This window comes from Cololabis saira, chromosome 14 (assembly GCF_033807715.1).
Source record: "Cololabis saira isolate AMF1-May2022 chromosome 14, fColSai1.1, whole genome shotgun sequence".
Classification (NCBI taxonomy): Eukaryota; Metazoa; Chordata; class Actinopteri; order Beloniformes; family Belonidae; genus Cololabis; species Cololabis saira.
Window position 1 is genome coordinate 26488604 of NC_084600.1, and position 23235 is coordinate 26511838.

The 23235-nt window shown below is 39.0% G+C and overlaps 1 protein-coding gene across 20 annotated transcripts in view; it reads right to left on the reverse strand.

Annotated features, from left to right (window-relative positions):
• Window positions 1-22616, reverse strand: part of dlg2 (discs, large homolog 2 (Drosophila)) — a 94869-nt gene extending 72253 nt beyond the window's left edge. For 10 of the 20 annotated variants that reach the window (XM_061740258.1, XM_061740252.1, XM_061740262.1 and 7 more), the window contains exon 1: window positions 6425-6676. In XM_061740258.1, coding sequence (XP_061596242.1) covers window positions 6425-6483 — 59 coding nt within the window. In that variant the 5' untranslated portion in view covers window positions 6484-6676. Of the gene's footprint in view, window positions 1-851; window positions 924-6424; window positions 6677-14890; window positions 15065-22482 lie in introns of those variants that run through there. The other 10 variants (XM_061740257.1, XM_061740256.1, XM_061740267.1 and 7 more) reach the window with 6 other exon arrangements.
• Window positions 22617-23235: the final 619 nt, after the last annotated feature.

Sequence of the window (23235 nt, forward strand, 5' to 3'; positions counted from 1 at the left end):
TCATGAAATAAATAAATATACCAGCATGAAATAATAAAAGTTGTCATTTAAAAATCAATTCAATTCATTTTGTATTTATTTCATTCTCATTCATTTATTGAATTGAATATTTAATAATTTAAAGGAGACCTATTATGGGATCTAATACCTATTTTAAACAGGCCTTGAATGTCTTAAAAACAAGCTTTTGATAGTTTTTGCTAAATAAATTAGAAATTCAGCCTCTAAGCCATGTCTTTATCTTCCCAGTGTCCAACCTCATTATCTATGCGGGATTCTGAGTGGGCGGGGCTATGATAATGTGCTGATTGGCTGCCTGACGCGATACACTACACTACGAAAAAATGGCGGAAGCTCCGGCCGGCGGAGTTAGTTGTGGGGGTGGTTTCACGCATCGCTCCTGTCGTGACGTCACGACGGGAGCAGAATCTGAACGGCTCGTAGGAGCCACGTGACACTGGACGGCTCATCCGGGCGGCTGTACAGACACTGCAGAATTTGGTTGCTTTCCTCCTTCTCTGAGTTGGCAGGCTGAGGGGAGACCACTTTATATATGTTAAAGCAAGAAAAAACCTGTTTTTCATAATAGGTCCCCTTTAAGTATTTATTTATTTAATTTTGAATGAAACAACGTTCCATACGTCTTATCTGAGCCTGGCCAACCTCCATCTTCTCATGGCTCCTTAAGCATGGAAAAGAGGTCCAAATCCCTGCATTTAACCACAGGTTATAATTCAAATCAAACTCTGCCGTAACCCCTATAAACCCATTTCTTTTGTCCAGATCCAACTCCTACTTTTGCTCATTCAGTTTTCTGCTTCTCTGTTTCCATCTCTATTTCTTTCTCCTACCTCAGCCTGTAGCTCCAACTGCTGCGCCAGCAACATCTCCAACTGTCCTTCACATGTTTGACTGTTTGAGTTTGGCATCACAACAACTCCTTGAATGCTACAATCACTCCGGCATCAATAAGCCCCTTTTTCAAAGCCGCTTACACTCCTGTCTAGCATGCTGAAGAAACCCCCCCTCCTCCTTAAGCTCCTTATCTGCTACTTGTATCTTGTATTTCAAAACTCTGCAGGTTTCAGTAGCTGCTTAGGTCCAAGATTCTGAGGGATCCTGAAGAACGCCACTAATAACAGAAACCATGTGAAATTAAGATCATAATTCACTTCTGATAACAGCGAACATGACATTAGCACATCCAAACGGATTTCTGTTTTCGTCTTTTCTTGATTTACAGACTAGGGAACCCTGGTCCTCGAGTGGCACTGTCCTGCATGTTTTAGATGTTGCCTTGCATCATCACACCTGATTCTAACGGACCTCATTAGCTTGTCATCAAGGTCTGGACAACTCTGTTGATGGCACAGCTAATTGTATCATGGTGTGCTGAAGCAGAGTAGCATGTAAAACATGCAGGACAGTGCCACTCGAGGACCAGGGTTGCAAACCCTGGACTAGACTAACCCAAGAAAAAAAGGCTATTTAATTCTACCCTCATACTCTCAGGTCTTCATGCTGTGAGGGACCACATGTTCACTTCTCCCAGTACAGATAATTGGTCATTCGGGATACACAAACCTGGAATTGTCCCTGATATTCTGCGACTGAATAATTATAAATACGCTTCAAAGTAGAGCCAAAGCAAACAATCGATCTCAAGACAAACAGGTGACCTGCACGGAGCTTGGTCTTCAAACTGTCACAACCTTTTATTTAACATGTTAGCAGAACAGCAGCAGGAAGATCATTCTAGTCAACTTAACTCAAGCTAACACTCAGAGCAGGATATTCAGCATCGTCATCTAACATCAGTCTGAAGCTGACTTTCTGCTCCTGCACAAAGAAGGCACATAGCATCATCAGAGACAAACATCACCCAGCACACAACCTCCTCAAACATAAACACTCTACATACCGCCTTAGACAGGGCAGAAAAAACAGTATCATCACACGGAAAACAGGCTTTAAAGGGGACCTATTATGAAAAACATGTTTTTTCTTGTTTTAACATGTATAAAGTGGTCTCCCCTCAGCCTGCCAACTCAGAGAAGATGAAATCCCATGAAAATCTGCAAGGTCTGTTCCCCCCTGCCCGACTGAATCCCCCAGTGTCATGTGGTTTCTACGGGCCGTTTAGATTTGTGCATTTTCGTTACGTCACCAAAATGCAAACCACGCCCTCGGCCTCCTCCGCTGCTGAAACCACGTCCACAACTCTCTCCGCCGGCTGGAGCTTCAGCCATTGTTCAGAAGCGGTGACTGTTTCCACCGGTTTCCACAGCGAGGGACAGTTAAAATGAGGTTTTGCATCGACATTTACCCTCATAAAAGGATCAGTTCCCACAGTACGGACCCGGCAACTGCACACGAGTCAGCGGTAAGTGACGTTCATTTTTTATGTTATTTATATTTGTATGATCTTTGCATGGGCTAAGTATTTAGCTTAGCTCCGGTGCACCGGAGGCCACACACCGGGGCCCCTCACCGGTCCGGTGAGGGGCCCCGGTGCTGCTAACGGACCGGTCCGGTGAGGAGCCCCGGCGGCTCCGGTGTTAGGTAACACCGGAGCTCTATTAGTAATACATTTTTCTTCTCTTCATGGTTTCAGATCTTCCAAGCACCTGAAGCTGTTCAACGACACCTTCAGAAGAAATGCACGGTCCTTCCTGAGCCAGCAATAGACCATTAATGTTATTTATATACAACTTATGTTATTTTTTAACAATAAAGTTGTCATTTGTGAAAATTCAGTGTTGTGATTTCTTTACAGTTAACATGATTCATTTGTCTTGAGGAATTGGAGTAAATAACTGTGGTGTACCTGTTTAGAATTAAATTAAATCTTCCTGTGTGAAGACGAGGTGACTAAAGGCTGATTTACGGTTCTGCGTTACACCAACGCAGAGCCTACGGCGTAGGGTACGCGTCGATTTAACGCAGAACCGTAAATCAGGCTTTAAGATCCGTTTACAGCTTGTAACTGCATATGAGCGTCCGACTATCGCGTCGAGCTGCGTGACATCGGACGCTCTCTGTCCACACTGAAACTGTTAAACTCGCGGCCAGTTAGGACAGTCCAATAGAAAATAAAGCAATGGAATTTATTTTGTCGCAGAAGCTTTTCGCATGGGATACGCAGCCGGCTGCTCTGCCCGGAGCGAGGGTTTGTTCCCTCCCCTGCTACACGTCATTCAAGCAGCCAATCAGCGCAGAGCCTCATTATCATAACCTCCCCTCCCCTAAAATGAAGCACAGAAAAAGGGGTTAGAAGCGGTAAAACTAGAGACATGGCCCACAGGCTGAATTTCTGATTTATTTAGAAAAAACAAGCTTTAGATTGTTTTTAAGACAGTCAAAGCCTGTTTAAAATATACATTAAATGCCATAATAGGTCCCCTTTAACAACAGTTTCTTCCCTGCTACAGTGAGACTGATAGCAAAAGCAAAGTACCATCAGTCCTCTTGACTAACCTACTTCTGTTTATTGACAACCAACCAAGAAATGTGCAATATGCTTAGGTGAAGTGTAGAGTGTCTGATATTTATTATTTTATTATTTTTATTTCCTGTTTTAGTTTTTAAATGTTTACTCCTTCTCATGTTTGTACTCTGAGTGTCCTCTGCACAAAAATTGCTATGTACTTTAACAAATGTACAAAAGGGCAAATAAACTTAATCTTTATCTATCACTTTCTCTTCAGGCTTCTGGACTCAAACTGCTGCCGGAGCTGCAGGATTATCAGCCACCAATCAACATTGAGAACAATCATCCCACCCGGTACAGGTGGCTCAGCAGCTGTGGAGTGTCCCGACAGCTGTTTCCCCACATGAACCTCTCCTCCGCTGCTGTTTCAGCAATGATCATCGCTGACGTCAGGGTGAATATCCTCCCCTATTTCAGTTTGTTAACCACTATTGATGTTCATCTGTGGACGCCTGTGTGGAGCGTTTCAGCCATTTTGCAGTACATGACTGCATCAGCGTCACTAGTCTGCAGGGGAATTTCTTCTCCAACACGAACATACAGCAGCTCCTGGATTATTATTGTGGTCTTTCATGTGATTTATGGTTCTAATAGTCATACGTGACTTATCATTTATTTAAGCTACTGCACCATTTGGTCACAGCATGATAAATGCTCAGCTGCTGGTCAAACCTGGGGATCTACAGGTCATAAACTATGCTCACTTCATGCTCACATCGTGTACACTCACTGGCCACTGTTTCAGGTATTACAGGTGTACCCAATACAGTGGCTGGTGAATGATGTAAGAAATCACATGACCACTTAACCACTGTTCTTTCTGAAGCATCTATGGTTTAACCTGAAGCACCATGAGTTGCACTTACACTGCATGAGTTGGTGCTATATAAATAAATAAAGTTTAAGTTTAAGTTTGAAGCTGAAGGTTAGCTCGGTTATTGTGTCCTCAAAATATGTGTTACTCTGTTACTCCAATTAACCCAATTAAACAAGAGTGTGTATACATATACACACACACACACACACACACACACACACACACACACACACACACACACAGGGGGGCTGACAAGGTTGACTGTTGACCAAATCTCGCGAGAGTGTGTTGCTCAGACAGAGACAGGTCTCAAACAAAGTTCATTTTCTCCTAATCTGTCGGTCTGAAAATTTCCATTTTGGTGTCAGAATGTTCAGAAGGTTTGTGGCTTTTGAAAAATGGGTCCCATATTTACTTAGGTTACTATGGGGCGAAGGAATTGGTAATAATCTGTGCTCACGTTCACTTTTCCCATAGGACTCAATAGACTCAGGACCTACTTCCGGTCTCCTAAAGGGGCGTGGCAGTCACGTGACACAGATACAAGAAACACAACCGTAGTGGGCTGTCTCGTTTATTGAACGTCTCTGACAGAACTGATACTTCAAGCTCCACATACTGACAGACATGAAAGAACATCCGGCCGCCACGGGAAACTGAAATCTGTCCCTGCTCCAACAAGCAAGGAAGAGTTTAAGGCAGGGGTCTCAGACTCCAGTTCTCGAGGGCCGCAATCCTGCATGTTTTAGATGTCTCCTTGCCTCAACACACCTGATTCTAATTAACGGTCGTCACCAGCTTTTCATTAAGGTCTGGACAACTCTGTTATTGACACAACAGAGCACTTGTATCACGGTGTGCTGAAGCAGGGAAATATCTAAAACATGCAAGACTGCGGCCCTCGAGGACAGGAGTCCGAGACCCCTGATTTAAGAAGTTGAGTTACAGGAACTGTTGAAAACACAGTTTGACGTTTTGGAAGTATCTGGTTGGAGTTGTGATGGTCAGGGGCCTTTGGCCCCAACCCATCAGCAAGCCTCCAAGAGTTCAACCAATCAGAGACCACTCCAGACAAATTTGACTGTGTTCAGGAGGAGCCTCTACTTGGGAATGTCTATCTCTGAATTAATCACATATTTTTGGACTTACGGTGGCTGGAGACAACTCTAGAGGAACCACAGAATATAATAAAATTGGTTATAAGATTTTATCACTGGATATTACATTCAAATATCACATCTGAAGATCAATCCAAGTGTTAATTTATATATTTAATATTAAAATATAAAACCACGTAAAATATATAAAAATATAAAATCTGGAATAAAAAAATGTGAGAAAATTCCATCAGTTTCTGAGTATCTGTCTCAAAATGAAGTCCAGTAGTTAGAAATGACAAGAAAGTGTGTAAACTGCTATATTTGATCAGCACATATATGGTAACCTCAAGTCAGATCTCAATTAAAGATCTGACTGATTCAGCATCTCTACTGATGTCACGTATTTACTGGTTTTATTGGCCAGAATCATAAATGAAGCAGAATGAGGACCCACGGCCCATCAACAATCAAATCTCCACGTGATTCAGAGGATGAACGCATGAAGATCCCATGAAGCTCAGGCATGAAGCTCAGACGTGAAGAGATGAAGCTCAGACATGAAGCTCTGACATGAAGCTCTGACATGAAGCTCTGACATGAAGCTCAGGCATGAAGAGATGAAGCTCAGACATGAAGCTCTGACATGAAGCTCTGACATGAAGCTCTGACATGAAGCTCTGACATGAAGCTCTGACATGAAGCTCAGGCATGAAGCTCAGGCATGAAGAGATGAAGCTCAGGCATGAAGCTCAGACATGAATCTCAGACATGAAGCTCAGAGATGAAGCTCAGAGATGAAGGACTGAGAAGCTGAAGAGACACAGACTTTACTGCAGTTTTATATCACCTGAACAACCTGCATCCCCCGGACTGCAGGATCAGCTGTAACTGTGCAAACACCAGGCTGTGATGATGCACATGCACCTCCCGAACACAAGCAGCATCTGAGCCTCAGATTCACCGTTGACGTGTGGACATGTGTGCACATGTGTGCATGCGTGCACATGTGTCACTCACCTCCCTGCTGTCCTCCTCCTCCTGCATGGTCGCGGACGCAGCTGTGTGTGCACGCGCATGTGAGCGTGTGCGCGTGAGTCCAGATTGAACCTGATGCTCGCGCACACACATGCACATCAAACCTCACTGACTGAACTCAGACTAGTTACTCATGGTGATGCTGTGTGCGCGTGCGTGTGAACACTGTGAGTGTTTTTCACGAGTGTTTCTCATCGCTGCGGCAAACCGCCCCACGCAGTCCACTCCACCTCATCACCACACCCCGCGGAGCGGAACCCACTCTGGCAGGAAGCGATGCAGCACGGACGCTTTACTCTGCGACACACAGCCGCCACAGTCACGTGACTGGTGACATCAGTGACATCAGTGCAGGATGATGAAAAAACTCAACAATTTTTTCTACAAAGATACAAAAAGTATGGAAGCATATGAGGGACTATATTCAAATTAAAATGCATTTGCGGAAATGCTTTTTCATTTTAAGAATGTGCCCGCATTATTTGAGTCAAAAATGAAATTGATAATATATAATCCGATTTGCATTTTAATTTTCGTATTCAACACTGCTTATTCTTGTACTTAATTCAAATTAAAAAGAAAAAGACGTTTGAGATTTAATTTTCAAATCATGCCTCAGCAAATAGTTCACAATATTCAATTTTAAATCTAAAATTTGAAAATTAAAATGCATTTGCAGAAATGCTTTTTCATTTTAAGAATGTAGCTGCATTATTTGAGTCAAAAATAAAATTGATCATATATAATCCGAATTGCATTTTAATTTTCGTATTCAACACTGCTCATTCTTGTACTTAATTCAAATTAAAAAGAAAAAGACGTTTGAGATTTAATTTTCAAATCATGCCTCAGCAAATAGTTCACAATATTCAATTTTAAATCTAAAATTTGAAAATTAAAATGCATTTGCAGAAATGCTTTTTCATTTTAAGAATGTAGCTGCATTATTTGAGTCAAAACTAAAATTGATAATATATAATCCGAATTGCATTTTAATTTTCGTATTCAACACTGCTCATTCTTGTACTTAATTCAAATTAAAAAGAAAAAGACGTTTGAGATTTAATTTTCAAATCATGCCTCAGCAAATAGTTCACAATATTCAGTTTTAAATCTAAAATTTGAAAATTAAAATGCATTTGCAGAAATGCTTTTTCATTTTAAGAATGTAGCTGCATTATTTGAGTCAAAAATAAAATTGATAATATATAATCCGAATTGCATTTTAATTTTATTCTTTACGCTGCACATTTTATGTCATAATCAAAAAGAAAACAAAGAAGACATTGCTTTTTCTTTTTCATGCTCTGCCCGCAAAAAAGTGTACAATATTCAAAATGAATTCGCAATCCCAGCGGCGCAGGAGAGTGACGTCACGGCTTCTCCTGTTCTCCAGCTGCAGCCCAGAAACCCTGGAAAATGCTCACGTTTTTTAAGGTGACATCGTATTTTGCCGATTTCCCAAAGTCTGTTAGAAAAGGTCTGATTTCCTACAACTCTAACAGAGTTCTAGATGTCAACATGAGACACAGACAGCAGCGTTTCTCTACACGGAGCGCTGGTGTCGGGCTGACTCCTCCTATTCAGACACGTGTGTTTGTTTACAACCTATGGAGCACGAAATGCAAAGAGGAGCAACGTCGACCGACAAGGTACAGTAATATTACCGGATTTTGCCACAAAAATGACTTTACTAGCATTTTCGCTTGTTTTTAGCATAATGTTTGCATGTTGAGCATGTTATTTTATAAAGAAATGTTGGCTTGATGTGTGCAGATCACATCTAACTTACATCACTGCATTTACAATCGAGAGGGTAATTTATTACTTGCAGGTAGACGTGTTTCTAAGGGCCAAAAAATAAGGTTTGGCTGTGGAAAGACAATTACAAAGGCAACTCTCTGGCGTAACATTTATTTATTTGTTAGCTGGGTTAGATAACTCATGTCATCCAGGAAATCTCGTAATGCAATCTCGTACAATAACATAAAATATCAAATAAATGCTTTATGTGTAGGATAACCTCACAGCCCTGACTCCACCACAGATGAAAACCTTTCTGGGGCAGGTCGTGACCAGGCTGCCAGGCCTGGTGTTTGATGTGATGGCGTTACTTGAGCGTCCAAGTCCAGGTGGTCCAGATGAACCCCAGCTGCACAAACTGCAGGGACATGCCCACAGACCTGGAGAAGCTCTGCATAAGTAATCATATGGCACACATGCAGTATTTTATATTAGAAGATGGGGTTTTGTGGCCGGCCCGGGCTGCCTGGAACAACATCTTCGCCACGATGACCACCAGAAGCCTGGAGTGGAGCTGAGAGTTGCGGCATGCGGAAGGAAATCAGGTCGTCATCCCAAGCTGTGTAGTTTGGGTCAGGAAACCTATCTGTAATCTTCCAAACAACCAGTACACCGGATTTCTTTTGCACTGGCTGGTGTGAATAACAGTGTTTAGCTGGGTTACACTTTCTATGTAAATCGTTTTATGTATTTTATGTATTTTATCGTTTCTATGTATTTAAGGTATACCCCTCTTTTTGTGGCTGAAAATATAAAAAAAAAAAAAAAAAAATATATATATATATGTATATATATATATATATGTATATATATATATATATATATATATATATATATATATATATATATTTATCGTCACACGTTTTCGTATCCCCCTTCTTCAGTGTGTTTCTGGCAAACAATTCAAGGCATCCGCAGGTACATTTAATTTTGAATCAACCACAAAATGAAGCGTACCTGAAATCTAGGCTCAAAACTAGAGGTGACCGAGCTTTTGCGGTGGCCGGCCCTAAACTGTGGAATAGTTTGCCACTAAATGTTAGATCTGCCCAGACCCTAGTGGTTTTTAAGTCTTCTTTGAAAACTTACCGTATTTATTTTCTTTGGCTTTTAGTGTGTGACAACTTAGTTCCCCACATCTGTGTGAAGTGATTGTGCACTGTATGTGTACTGTTAAGTTTTTTATTACTATTTTATTGATCATTTTAGTATGTTAGTGATTTTATTGTTTCTACACTGTGTACTGTGTTTTTCTTTTGGTATTGTTTTATTTTCTTGTATGCTGTACAGCACTTTGGTCGACCTCGGTCGTTTTTAAATGTGCTTTATAAATAAAATTGACATTGACATTGACATTGACATTGCAAGTGCCTTGAATACTTTGCCAATTACACACGAGTAAAACAAAACAAGACAAAAAGACTCACAAACATTCACTTACATTGTTTTTCTCAAATAATTGATCTCCTCCTCATCTGGAGACTCATGCTGCTCCTCAGCAGTCATTTTCAGGAAATGCATGCTATAACCAGGACCAAAACATACAATTTAGATTAGAGTAAATATTTAGCCATAAAAATTTACCTGGACTCTAAAACATTTTCTGGCTCCTCAGTCAGCGGTATGCCTGTATGCCAAACTCTGCTCTCCAAATTCAGAAAACAATAATAATCACATCTGACCATGCAATGAAGTGTTTTGAGAAGTGACAACTTTACTGTATGAAAAAATACCGTTGACGGTCAGACTGTCACGCTGGACAAGAACAGGGGTAGAATGTCTGCGTCTCCCTTGCCTGGACTTGATGCAACTCGTCTATGTACAAAGCTGGAATAAATAAATAACATGCTCAACATGCAAACATTATGCTAAAAACAAGCGAAAATGCTAGTAAAGTCATTTTTGTGGCAAAATCCGGTAATATTACTGTACCTTGTCGGTCGACGTTGCTCCTCTTTGCATTTCGTGCTCCATAGGTTGTAAACAAACACACGTGTCTGAATAGGAGGAGTCAGCCCGGCACCAGCGCTCCGTGTAGAGAAACGCTGCTGTCTGTGTCTCATGTTGACATCTAGAACTCTGTTAGAGTTGTAGGAAATCAGACCTTTTCTAACAGACTTTGGGAAATCGGCAAAATACGATGTCACCTTAAAAAACGTGAGCATTTTCCAGGGTTTCTGGGCTGCAGCTGGAGAACAGGAGAAGCCGTGACGTCACTCTCCTGCGCCGCTGGGATTGCGAATTCATTTTGAATATTGTACACTTTTTTGCGGGCAGAGCATGAAAAAGAAAAAGCAATGTCTTCTTTGTTTTCTTTTTGATTATGACATAAAATGTGCAGCGTAAAGAATAAAATTAAAATGCAATTCGGATTATATATTATCAATTTTATTTTTGACTCAAATAATGCAGCTACATTCTTAAAATGAAAAAGCATTTCTGCAAATGCATTTTAATTTTCAAATTTTAGATTTAAAACTGAATATTGTGAACTATTTGCTGAGGCATGATTTGAAAATTAAATCTCAAACGTCTTTTTCTTTTTAATTTGAATTAAGTACAAGAATGAGCAGTGTTGAATACGAAAATTAAAATGCAATTCGGATTATATATTATCAATTTTAGTTTTGACTCAAATAATGCAGCTACATTCTTAAAATGAAAAAGCATTTCTGCAAATGCATTTTAATTTTCAAATTTTAGATTTAAAATTGAATATTGTGAACTATTTGCTGAGGCATGATTTGAAAATTAAATCTCAAACGTCTTTTTCTTTTTAATTTGAATTAAGTACAAGAATGAGCAGTGTTGAATACGAAAATTAAAATGCAATTCGGATTATATATGATCAATTTTATTTTTGACTCAAATAATGCAGCTACATTCTTAAAATGAAAAAGCATTTCTGCAAATGCATTTTAATTTTCAAATTTTAGATTTAAAAGTGAATATTGTGAACTATTTGCTGAGGCATGATTTGAAAATTAAATCTCAAACGTCTTTTTCTTTTTAATTTGAATTAAGTACAAGAATAAGCAGTGTTGAATACGAAAATTAAAATGCAAATCGGACTATATATTATCAATTTCATTTTTGACTCAAATAATGCGGGCACATTCTTAAAATGAAAAAGCATTTCCGCAAATGCATTTTAATTTGAATATAGTCCCTCATATGCTTCCATAAAAAAGGACATTGATGTGGAATTCTCATTTTGTAAACTGTCTGCAGAAGACTTATGTCATTTATTTTGGTCTTGTCCCATCTCATGTATTTTTTGGCAGGATATCTGTTCACTAATTTCACAACATATTGACTCTGATTTCTCCCTTTCATATGAAAATGTATTGTTTGGATTCTTTTCTTACACCTCTAGCAAAGCAAATCAATTTTACATCATCAATTTAATTTTGTTACTTGCAAAATTTCATATTCACAAATCTAAATTCTCTAATCACATCTTTCCCTGCCTTTAAAAATGAATTCAAACAATACATTGCAACAATCCAATATTCTAAAAATAGAAAAGCCATCCAAACCACTAAGTTATGTACTATGTATAACATTTTTTTGAACTGATCTATAATTTCTGTCTGTGACTAATCCCCTGGCATCAACTGTTTCTATATATGTTTTGTTTGTTTTATAATGTATTGTTGACAATTTGAAATAAATAATTGTGAAAAAAAACTCACAATTTGTTATTTTATAAACTGAGTTTAAGTTAGAAAACAGAATTTCTGACTTTGTAAATTCAGTAATTTGAGTTAGTAAAGTCTGGCCTTGTGAAATCATTATTTCATGAGAAACTTCTGAAAGATCCTCGTGTTCGTTTGTCTGGTGCACCATAAGAAAACCAGTGAACAGAATCAAATGTTAATACAAGCTTTATTATATCATGCACAATGTTTTCCAGAGGGAGATAGCCTACACTTTTCTCAAACCACATAGGTAGGAGCGAGGGCGTAGGTTTGGTCTCAATCGGTAGGGACGATATAACGGCATAACCTGCATGTTCACTTTTTGCTGGGGACGGGACATTAATAAGACCAAACAGATTGGGTGAACGGGAGTCAGGGCTACATTTGTCACGAATATTAATCGAATTAATTGATAGGCTAAATGATCAATGCTAAATAAATCTGTATTGACTTATATTAACTTTCATGTATATTGGTTCACCTGATACACGGTTCGATTCAAACCTTTGTTTTCAAAAACTACTAAAGAAACATTTTGAAAACTTCCAGAATATTCCAGGATTTTATTAGCAATTTAAATTGCAATATTTGAAGTCATCAGCCAATCAAACGTGCGTTTGAGGAAAAAAATGTACAGACAAATTCAGCAAGTGAAAAGGGGTAAATGTCTGAACATAATGAAAATAATTCACTTAATAATGGTAGGGTCAATTCTATCCTTACACCATTTGGGAAGACAATGTAAATTACCTACTGTATATACATCTGAACTCATTATATAATGCAAATAAGGTTGCTTAAAAGTTGGTGGGGACAATTTGAGCCTCCTGAAAAGTTGGTAGTGTTATGTCCCTACTGTCCCTATGCAATCCAGTCATATTTATACTGAAAAGGGAGGTGTTTTGTACGTTATAGGAGCCGATGTTGAACCTTATCTGTTGAACTGTATCTGGGAGGCCAACTGCATTGAAGGAAACTTAAACATGTCACACTTTCAGCCATATATAATTTCCTGTTGTCTATCTCTAATCCAACATGCCAACCCAGCAAAGATCTACGGCAAACAAAACCCAGAGCAAATCAGGAGGGGATCCATCAATCTCAAAACCTCTGTTCCTCTTCACCGTCCTCACCTAAAGAAGAACTCAGCTAATCAGTCTGGTCATAAAAACAGGAGGTGGTCCTGCGCTGAGAGCAATCATCAGTGTACAATCTTATAGGAAAAACCCCTCATACTTTTAACAATTTCATAAAATCCTAACACTTCCTTCTGACTTCCTACACTTGCAAACTTGTGTGAGAAAACAAGGGTTGTGACTTCATAAACTCAAATTAGCAAGATGGTCTGAGATATAATGTAAATGCTTCACAGCGCAGCACTTAAATGTTCTCATTTAAGGGGCTACAAATGAATATTCTTATTTTATTTTCTCACTAATAGTAAATATAAAGGTGGACCTTGTAGTTTGGGTCCCACAGTGATTGTATCTGCATCTGCATAGTCTGTATACATAAACATCTCTCTCAGGCAGCATTGATGTTTCCCAGAAAGAGCTTGCACAAAGCTGTGGCACTGAACTTCACAGAAATTATACATCCTGCATTATGCTCTACCTCCTAAATCCAGATGCTGGGAAGAGAGCTGTAACACATGTTGAACATGAAGCTGTTCTGGATCTCTATATAAAATATGTGACGGATGTTTCATCAAGACCTTGGTAAACTGGTAAACCATACAGTAGGTAAACACAGGTAACACTGATGAATGCAGGTGAACACTCGTGATCCCAGGGGAACACAGATGGACACTGGTGACCCCAAGTGAAAACTGGTGACCCCAGGTGACTCCAAATGAACACTGGTAAATACAGGTGGACAGCTGAATGCCCTAGTACGCAGCAGCAGAAACTCAGTCACCAGTTGAATGTTAGCTGCACAGAAGCGCCTTCACAGTAACTTGTATGGGGCTGCACCATACTCCACCCCTTTACCCCACAAATGGAAAAAAAAAGGTTTTCATAATTTCATCAGTTTAAGATAAACATATCCCTCAGATTGTAACACCCTAGTACATTATTTTAAGAAAGTCCTTTTTTTTACTAAAAACGGAAATGGTTCTGGATAACTTAGAATGTAAATACTTGACATTTCAGGTAAAGTTTGGCAGCTTATTTAGTCTTTTTTGAACCATATCTTTATTTAAAAACCTTCAATTGTTCTTTATCTATTGTTCAAATGTGTCTAAATGTAGTTCATTCCTAAATCCTGTTGATTTTATACTCCCTGAAGAAGCACTAATTCTTTGGCCAAAATCCTGGCAATGACAAGTTTGTAACTGACTGTAAATAATAACCTCCATTAAACTGCAGCTGAGGAATGTTGAATGGCTCAATCATTATATGAGCACCTTTGTGATTATACTTAATTATTTTGAAACAGATCCATTCATAATCTATGCTAACATCATATTATTTTGTCATGGGGTTTTGGAAGCAGCCATCATGCAAATCTAACATCTCTTTGAATTTAAATAATATTGATGATGAACATATTCCCTTACAGATGTGTGATTGAGAGTGTTATGGCTATACTGTTGTCCAGGCCAGTTTAAAATCATGTTAAACTCTGTTATTTGCTTTCATTTTGGAGAAGAGGTGTTTTCTGGGTATTTATACACCCTGAAACAGCAGTTGGTTGTGGCACAGACTAACCAGCAGGGGGCATCAGGGCCAAACTAGAATAAAACTGGGCTCATATTTGCATCACAACGTAGTGAATTTTTAGAAAACATCTGATGTGATGTAGGTGGTACAAATCCAGGTCTGACTGGAATCGTCTGTATTTTAATGATAACATATCCACCCATTCACTCATCTATTAATTACATCCACTTATCCAGATTCAGGGTATGAGGACAGGAGTCTAAGCAGAGGTCCAGACCTACCTCTCTACAGCCACCTACAATATCTCCTTCAGGATGATATCAAGGTGATCTAAGGCCATCCTTCATCCATCCGTCCATACATCCATCTTCTACTGCTTATCAGGGGCCAGGTCCAGGAGAAAGCAATCTCTTATTTTGGTGGAAGGGTTTGTGTGTTCCAGTAATCCCAAAACTATGCTAGGTGCATTTCCATTAGTCGGGGGCTCAGAGTAACACCACCAGACAGGAGCATCGAACAGGGCGGACCCCGTCCTCAGTTCCTTTATTTGGCGTCCCTATTCCATTGTAGTCTGTAGTCCCTACAGTGTAGTGCCACACCAGAACCATTGACCAAACTAACAATACAGTTTACCACGTGATGGCAGTTATCTGATCTGCATTTTCTGCTCTTCACAAATGGCCAGCAGCATAAAACGAGATGAAAAAGTAGAATGCAACAAAAGATCCTTGTACGATTTAATCCTATCCAGGTCTGTTGAATCTTGAAAACATAAATTGAGATTGTGGAAGGATGATATAGGTGATGAAATATCACTACAAGACTGGAAAGCGGCATGTATGAAAGCTCAGAAACAAACGATTGACAGTAATCTGAAACTTATTCAATATAAATGTCTGATGCATACATACATAACACCAGTAAAACTACACATGTGTTTAATCATAACATCCCTAACACATGTATTAAGTGTAATGACGCAAGAAGAACAGTGTACCACTGTATATGGGATTGTGTGAAAGTGAAATCCTTCTGGCAAGATGTTATAAGCATGATTGATAAAATATTAACTATGAAGCTACCACTGGATCCCAAACTTTTCCTTCTGGGCATATATCCAACTACCCCACATTGACAAAATATATATATATATATATATATATATATATATATATATATATATATACTTTTTTTTTTTAGACCAAAAAGGTATAGGCTGAAGCCTCATGGCTGATTTTGCCTATCCTTTTCAACAAAAGGCAGACTACAGAAAAGGAAAAAAAAGATATTAATAAGAAGAAAATGAAACGAACGAACAAAACAAAGGCAATGAAGAAAGAAGAGAAGAAAATAAATGTGGTCACTCACGATTGAGGACAGCATAATTTAGACAGTTGGATATTTAATATCAAGATAATTTAAATGAGTGTTCTATATTTATCTATTATTTTAGATAATTTTTTTTTAAACTTGTAAATTGAGCTACGTTTTTTAAGTTCCTCATCCAGGCGGTTCCACAGTTTCACCCCTTCGACACTGATACACCTTGACATTTTATTTGTATGACATAGTTATGATTTATTTTGTTATGATTTCATATTTTGAAAAATATATATAATACATAATACATATTTATTTATAATACATATTTTGAAAGTGTTACTTTACTGTCGAAAGGCATCTGATCATGCAATTTGACTGTCCTAGGACAAACAAGTGATTTTTAATATTTTTTTTAATGTGTAGGTAGCAGAAATTGGGTACTTCCCATTTAATGGTGAAGGATGGTGGCTAGGTTCGAGTTATGACTACGATACATGATAAAGTTAATAAGGACCCTTATGACAATAATTTGTGCAAATTTAATTTTAAATGGATTAATGATTTTGAAAATAAATTACATAATGTGATGAAATGTATACCCAACCAGAAGGTGGCGCTACGGAATTCCGCCAATATTGTGAAGTCCACATGTTCAGGGCAAAAACCTTTAACCATTAAATGGTTCACTTTTGGGGGGATTGGACAATATGTGTTGATTTTATGGCAAATTATAAATTAGGTAGGTTTGGTGTGGATTGGCTCTACCCACTGAAAACAGAGTTACATTGTTATAAAAAAGTAATTTCCTGCTGCCAAAAGGTGGCGCTATATATGTCGGTGTATATTACCATGCGGATGTGTTCAGGCCTGGATTGCAAATTTGCATACAAATTTTGGTATACATTGCACAAGTTTTCACTGAGTTTGAGGAGGTTTGGTCTAAGAGATGAGCTATCAAAATGTTAGCCATTTTCTGTTGGCCACCACGCCCAGACCTTTCGACTAATGGAAAAGTTTTCAATAACTTTTTGTCTTGAGCAATTTGTTTTGAGCAAGCTGACCAAAGGAAAAAGTCAGGAGACAAATCCTCTCGGACTAGTTCGTCAAATTCCATTGTATAACACAAGCAAAATGTTGCTCTTTTTAGGTATGAAAATTTCCATATTTCCAGCAGGGGGCGATAAAACCATTATTTAATATCAAACTATTGATCTGTCCAGATCAGGAATATAGGCAGACATGTCAACTTTTCCTCACAATCAACGATCAATAGCTCTGTTGCACCCACGAACTTAAGTATTTTGCAAAACTGAAAAACATGCATATTTTCAGCCCTGTCACGCCCACGCTGTTTAACTCATTCCAAATATTTTGATAAGTTGTCATCACCAAAGGCTTTAAAGGAAGCTTGCAAATTTCAAAGCACACCGGACAATTTCTCTGGGAGGAGTATCGCACTCCGATGTATGCAAAATAACTGTGTGCCATTTTTGGATGTTTGGTGCAAAATTGATGATCACGGCTAAAACAAATCTCCATGGAGAAATGCTCTACGAGTCAGAGCTGAAAAAAGAGTAGTGGTGTGAGTAGTGGCGGAAAACTAAATTACAGGTTCATTATGACATTTATAAAGAGAGACTGAGCATATATAATACGGAGCTGAGGAATGCAGGACAATCCTATTTTTTTGTTATCATTGACAAAAACAACAATAATGCACACATTTTGTTCACTACTGTTGACAGGCTAACAAATCCCAGAGTCAGTGGACCCTGAACTTCTATCCAACCGTGCCTCCAATGAGTTTTCCTCTTTCTTTACTGACAAGATTCAGATAATCAGACAGTCAGTCAGTGCTCTTATGCTAGATACAGGATATGTGCCACCTCTGTGTCCAATGAGAGAAACCATAACACATATCTGACCAGTCACCCATAAGAACCTGGATGACATAATACACCACCTGAACTCCACAACTCACTGCCTTGAAACTCTGCCAACAAGGTTTTTTTTTTAAATGTTGCAAATTGTATGGCCTTAGAGCTTTTAGACATTGTAAATATGTTTCTGCTTTCAGTACAGTAACAGCGTTTTTCTATCTCCGTAAAATTTTGAATTGGATTCTGAGTTAAACACTGAATGAAAATAAGATGGGTAGAAATACTTGATACCCGCAGAATTGTCCTTTTAATTAATGTGGCACTCAAGAATTGTGAAAGTATTGAATTGGGAGTTAATCAAAATAGTTCTGGTGTAATTCGTCAATGCAATCATATTTAGCTTGAAATATTGGTGCACTTGACAATTTGAAAAGTCTCCTTTGTTGGACTAAGATGCAGCAGAGCCATAAGGAAGTCACCTTACAGAAGTTCAGCTCAAGTTCTACTGTCATACCTGACCAGACACCGGGACTCACTTGGGTACAAACTGAGAGAATCGAATGCCTTATTTTTAGTAAGAAGACTAAACATGGACAGGAAATACACCCTGGAAGTATCCAGACACCACAGAGAAAATCTTTTTGTTCCACACTAAATTTCAGTGTTGAGACAAACATCAGGACCAGAAGTGAAGAGGAAAAACCATGTATGTTCATGCAAACATCCAGAAAGACCCAGAAGAAGCTTCCTCTCTTCCGCCACAATGTCTCATTCTGTCTCGGTTTCACCCACGCTTCCCTCCCACCCCCTCTTTATTAGAGTGATTTATTCATGAATGTTGTAGCTCTTACCTTAGTGGTGAAAATGCAAAGACAGTCCATGTTGTCCTGACAACAAAAGCTTTCCACCTGAGCTCAAATGCATCGCCATTAACATCACCACTGGAGTAAAAGATGTGGGAGGATGGAAATAAATCCCTGCATGAAGAAGCTCACACACAGTCACACACACACACGCACCACAGCAGACGGACGTTATCACACGTGGGCTTCTTCAGAAGAGTAGGATATATCCCCCACAGCTTGAAGATTCAGGATTTCTGAGACCATCTCAGAGCAGCAAATGTGTCATCAGCAGCACACAAAAAACCAAAATAACACGCTGCTGTGCTGCAACATCACTGAATAATTCCTCTGCAGCTTCTCTGTCTCCTGCCCTCCCTCCTGTTTTCATGCTGACTGAAGCAGCATCATGGGACAAGCGAGCGAGGTAAGACAGTGAACAATGAATGATGTTCCTCTGCTTCTGAGGCTAAAACAGGGACTTTGATTTCCTCCCCAGATCACTGACTCACATCTTGACAGAGGTTTGAAGTTTATGTGGGTGTGTGAGGCTCTTTGCCAAACATATCACTTACAATAACTGCTGTTTCCAACAAACAGGCTTACAATTAGCACCACTTACAAAAGAAAAACTACCAAGAACAAGAAAACGACTAGGAAAAGTTTATGTTCTCAAACCATTTATAAAATAGATGTACATGTACTCCTGGTGGTGCATGAGATTAAATGTGTCTATATAGTAAATAATTCTGCAGAATATAAATATGAATTGATAAACTGATTTTTATATTCAGTATTCAGGTTCATCATCCTAAGAAGAAAGATGTCTTGTGCTTTTCTTGGCATCAGGCCTTAACAGTCACACATTCTGTTATAACTTGATCGAGTCCTGGTTGAAGTTCCTGGCCCTCGGTACTTCAGTGTTGAAACCAAGAAGAGATGAGGGCCAGCAAAGACCAAAACCTGAGCTGGAACAATTCCACCAGTATGTAGGGGAATATTTTAATGGGATTTATGTCCACAGAGTCCAACCCAGCAAAGAGATTTAGTTTTCTTCTGCAGCATCCTTATGTAGAAGGATGCTGTGAGATGTTGTTGCCTAGTTTCACGGGTCAGGAAACGCAGGACCTAACTACAGAAGACTGGAGGCAGGAGTTGGCAAAGCAACAGGTTTTGATGAATGAAAAATGGTGCAATAAACAGGAAATCCCATAAGAAAACTCAAATGAAGCATCAAAGACAAAGGAACCAGAAAATGAAGAGAAACCAGGGAAGGACATGATATAGATTTGCAGGGAAGACGGAAGAAACAAGCTTATATACAGTGTGTGTGTGTATATATATGTATATATGTATATATATATATATATATATATATATATATATATATATATATATATATATATATATATATAGATAGATAGATAGATAGATAGATAGATAGATAGATAGATAGATAGATAGATAGATAGATAGGAATTGAAGAGCCCATGCTATAGACTGCATAAAACAATGAATGGAGCATTATATTAGGTCACGTGACCCATCTTTTTATGAAGAGCAGTTTTGAAGCCTATTTTTTTTCATTTGGGCGCAGCCATGTTGCTGATGGGCTGATGGGAACACACCCACCATACTTTGCACTACAGTCATTCCTGTTGTGCACTAACTTCCCATTGTGTCGGTGTCTCTCTGTTCTTCATTCTCTGCCTGTTCTCTCTTTTCCTGCTTTACCCAGCTGGCCTTCGGCAGAACAGTCCCCCCTTATGAGCCAGTTTTCCCTTGCCACTATTTGGTTTAAGGTTTTTCTCCCACTAGGGGAGTTTTTACGTGCCATTGTTAATTTTTTACTCGGGGTCATGTTCTAGGTCTCTGGAAAGCGCTTAGAGACGACTTGTGTTGTAATAGATGCCATATAAAAAAAATTGAATTGGTAGTACACAAGCAAAGCTGTTTTCAAGTCTATACTCTGAGCGACTGGATCCCAGTGCAGAAACCTGAGGACTGGACTAACATAGTCATATATTCTGGTTTTAGTCAGGACTCGAGCAGCAGCATTTAGGATGCACTGCAGCTCGTTTAGAGAGCCCAGTGAGCAGGCTGTTACAGAGAAGTCTAAACTGCTGGAGACAAATGCATGGATTAATCTTTAAATCTGGTTTAGACACTATTCCTTTGATTTTGCCCATGTTTTTTTAAAAGGGAAGAGGCTGTTGATCTTATTGATTTAATGTAGCTGTTAATGTTCAGATTTGAGTCCAAATATTACCCCTAGATTCTAAACGGATTTTTAGGTTCAAGAGAGAGTCACAAAGTAACTGATAACACGTTCTCTTTGTTTCTGCGGACAACAGACAATGACTTCTGTTTGTATGTGTTTAACTGAAGAAAATTGTTTTGCTTCCACACACTGATCGGTTTCATGCAGTGACACAATGACCCTACAGGCCCATGAAGCATGGATGAGGAAGTGATAACCGCTATCCAATGGCTGAGCTGACTCTCAATCAATCATAGTAAAAATAAATTTATTGCTTTATATAAACTCTTCTAGCGTAGTACAATCCCCTCCCTCATTCTTCATTATAATTTACTTCTCGACACATCAGCAAAAGTCTTAAACTAGTTTATGTTAATGGTAACAATTACATGGACATTTGTTTTTGGTATTTCTGAATACAATAATATGTTAATTCATTACTTTGTGTAATGTTAATGTCTGACAAAGAGTTTCAATAAGTTAACTGAGTGGCCTATTACCATTTGTGTGTATTCAATAGTAATTGAGATACTATTTTTATCAAATTAGTCACTTTTCATTGTTAAAATAGCTCTTAATGTCCATGTTCCTTTTTTTGGGTTGTGTCTCTGCAGACATAACTGAGCAGCAGACTTCATCTCGTGTTTAGAGTTAATTACTGTCTATTACATCTGACACAGGTTATTTCTGACCACAATTACTGGTACAACACAATTTAGAAGTTGCTGGATATAAGTAATTTCTAAGTAGGGACAGTGTGTACAGCCACTTCTCTGCCTGTGACCATCCCGCCCGCAATGTTATATGTCAGTGGTCTTCATTAAAGGTCCTCAAGATCCACTCTCCTGCATGTGTTGACTGTTTACCTTTATCAACACACCTGATTCTAATTATTGGTCTTCACCAACATGTCATCAAGGTCTGCTCAACTCTGTTGATTTGTATGAGGGTGTGTTGATGCAGGGAAACATTTTAAACCTGCAGGACAGTGAATCCCGAGGACCAGGAATCAAGACCACTGTTCTATCTAGTACTTGCTTGAAATGGGTCTCCGATGGTTCCAACACTACTGACCCCAAATGGGAATCCTGTGAGGGATACAACAGGACTAAATGGGCTAAGATAGGAAAGAAATATGTGAGTCCCATAGAGATTTCTAAACATATTTAACAGATTAGAAAATGAAGCAGTTCACGCCCCCCAAAAAAACTTGATACATCCCAGTCGAGGATGAGTCCATATGAAAAAACACCTGCAAACCTGCAAACAAGTCCACTTGGGACCTGTTTGTTGACCAGTTAAGTTCATATGGAGCCCACATATATATATATACTGGCTGGAGTTAAGCTAGGAGGAATGAGACAACGAACAACAAAACCACCAAATGTTTGACCTCTGCAACATTATTTAGACAGAGGTAATAATACAACTTACAAGCATACTCAGCAGAATAATAAATGCATGAAGGTCATCAACAAGCACCCTGCTGAGCTCAGCCTCTCACAGGCTCTGATCCTTCCCATTAGGTCCTCAATACTACCCTCCTACCCTGTAAAAAGTCCCAGTACCTGTCTGCTGGAGCCCCCCTGCTGCTGACGTGTGCTGCAGGTTCTGACCTCGGTGACTGGCTTCATTTGCAGAAAGGAACCACTCAGGAAGTCCACGTGTTGGTACCGAGCACACTCAGCCACTCAGACTTCCTTGACCAGAGCCACAGGACTAATCTTTTCAAGCGAGGTAGCTCCATAATCCTCCACTTATTGCATTAGAGCAAGGGTGTCCAAAATCAGGCCTGTGTCCTGCAGGCTTTAGTTGTTTCCCTGTTTCAACACAACCCTCATAGAAATGACTGTGTCATTAACAAAGCTGTGCAGGCCTTGATGACAAGTTGATGACATTCACTAATTAGAATCAGGCGTGTTGATGCAGGGAGACATCTGAAACATGCAGGACAACGGCCCTCGAGGATCAACTTTGGACACCTAAGAGGAGGAATAAGAGGAAGAAAAGCTACAACCTCCTTTGTTGGGGCTGCTGCTCATATATACAGTATTTACAGAGGAAGACAAGTTTGCATTCCTCAGATCAGATAACAGTTTGTTTATGACAATGTCTTCAGAAAGGATCACATGTCTTTTTATTCTAATGAATTGCAGTTTGAAGTATAAATTCAAAATATTGTAATTTTATTTGGCAATTTCTCCCTTTTTTAACGACATGTAAAGTTACAACGACGTGTAACAAATTGAGCATCAACAATCCAACATACTACTGAACAGTTGTGTTAATCTCATGCATTATATCATGTCGTACATGTTATT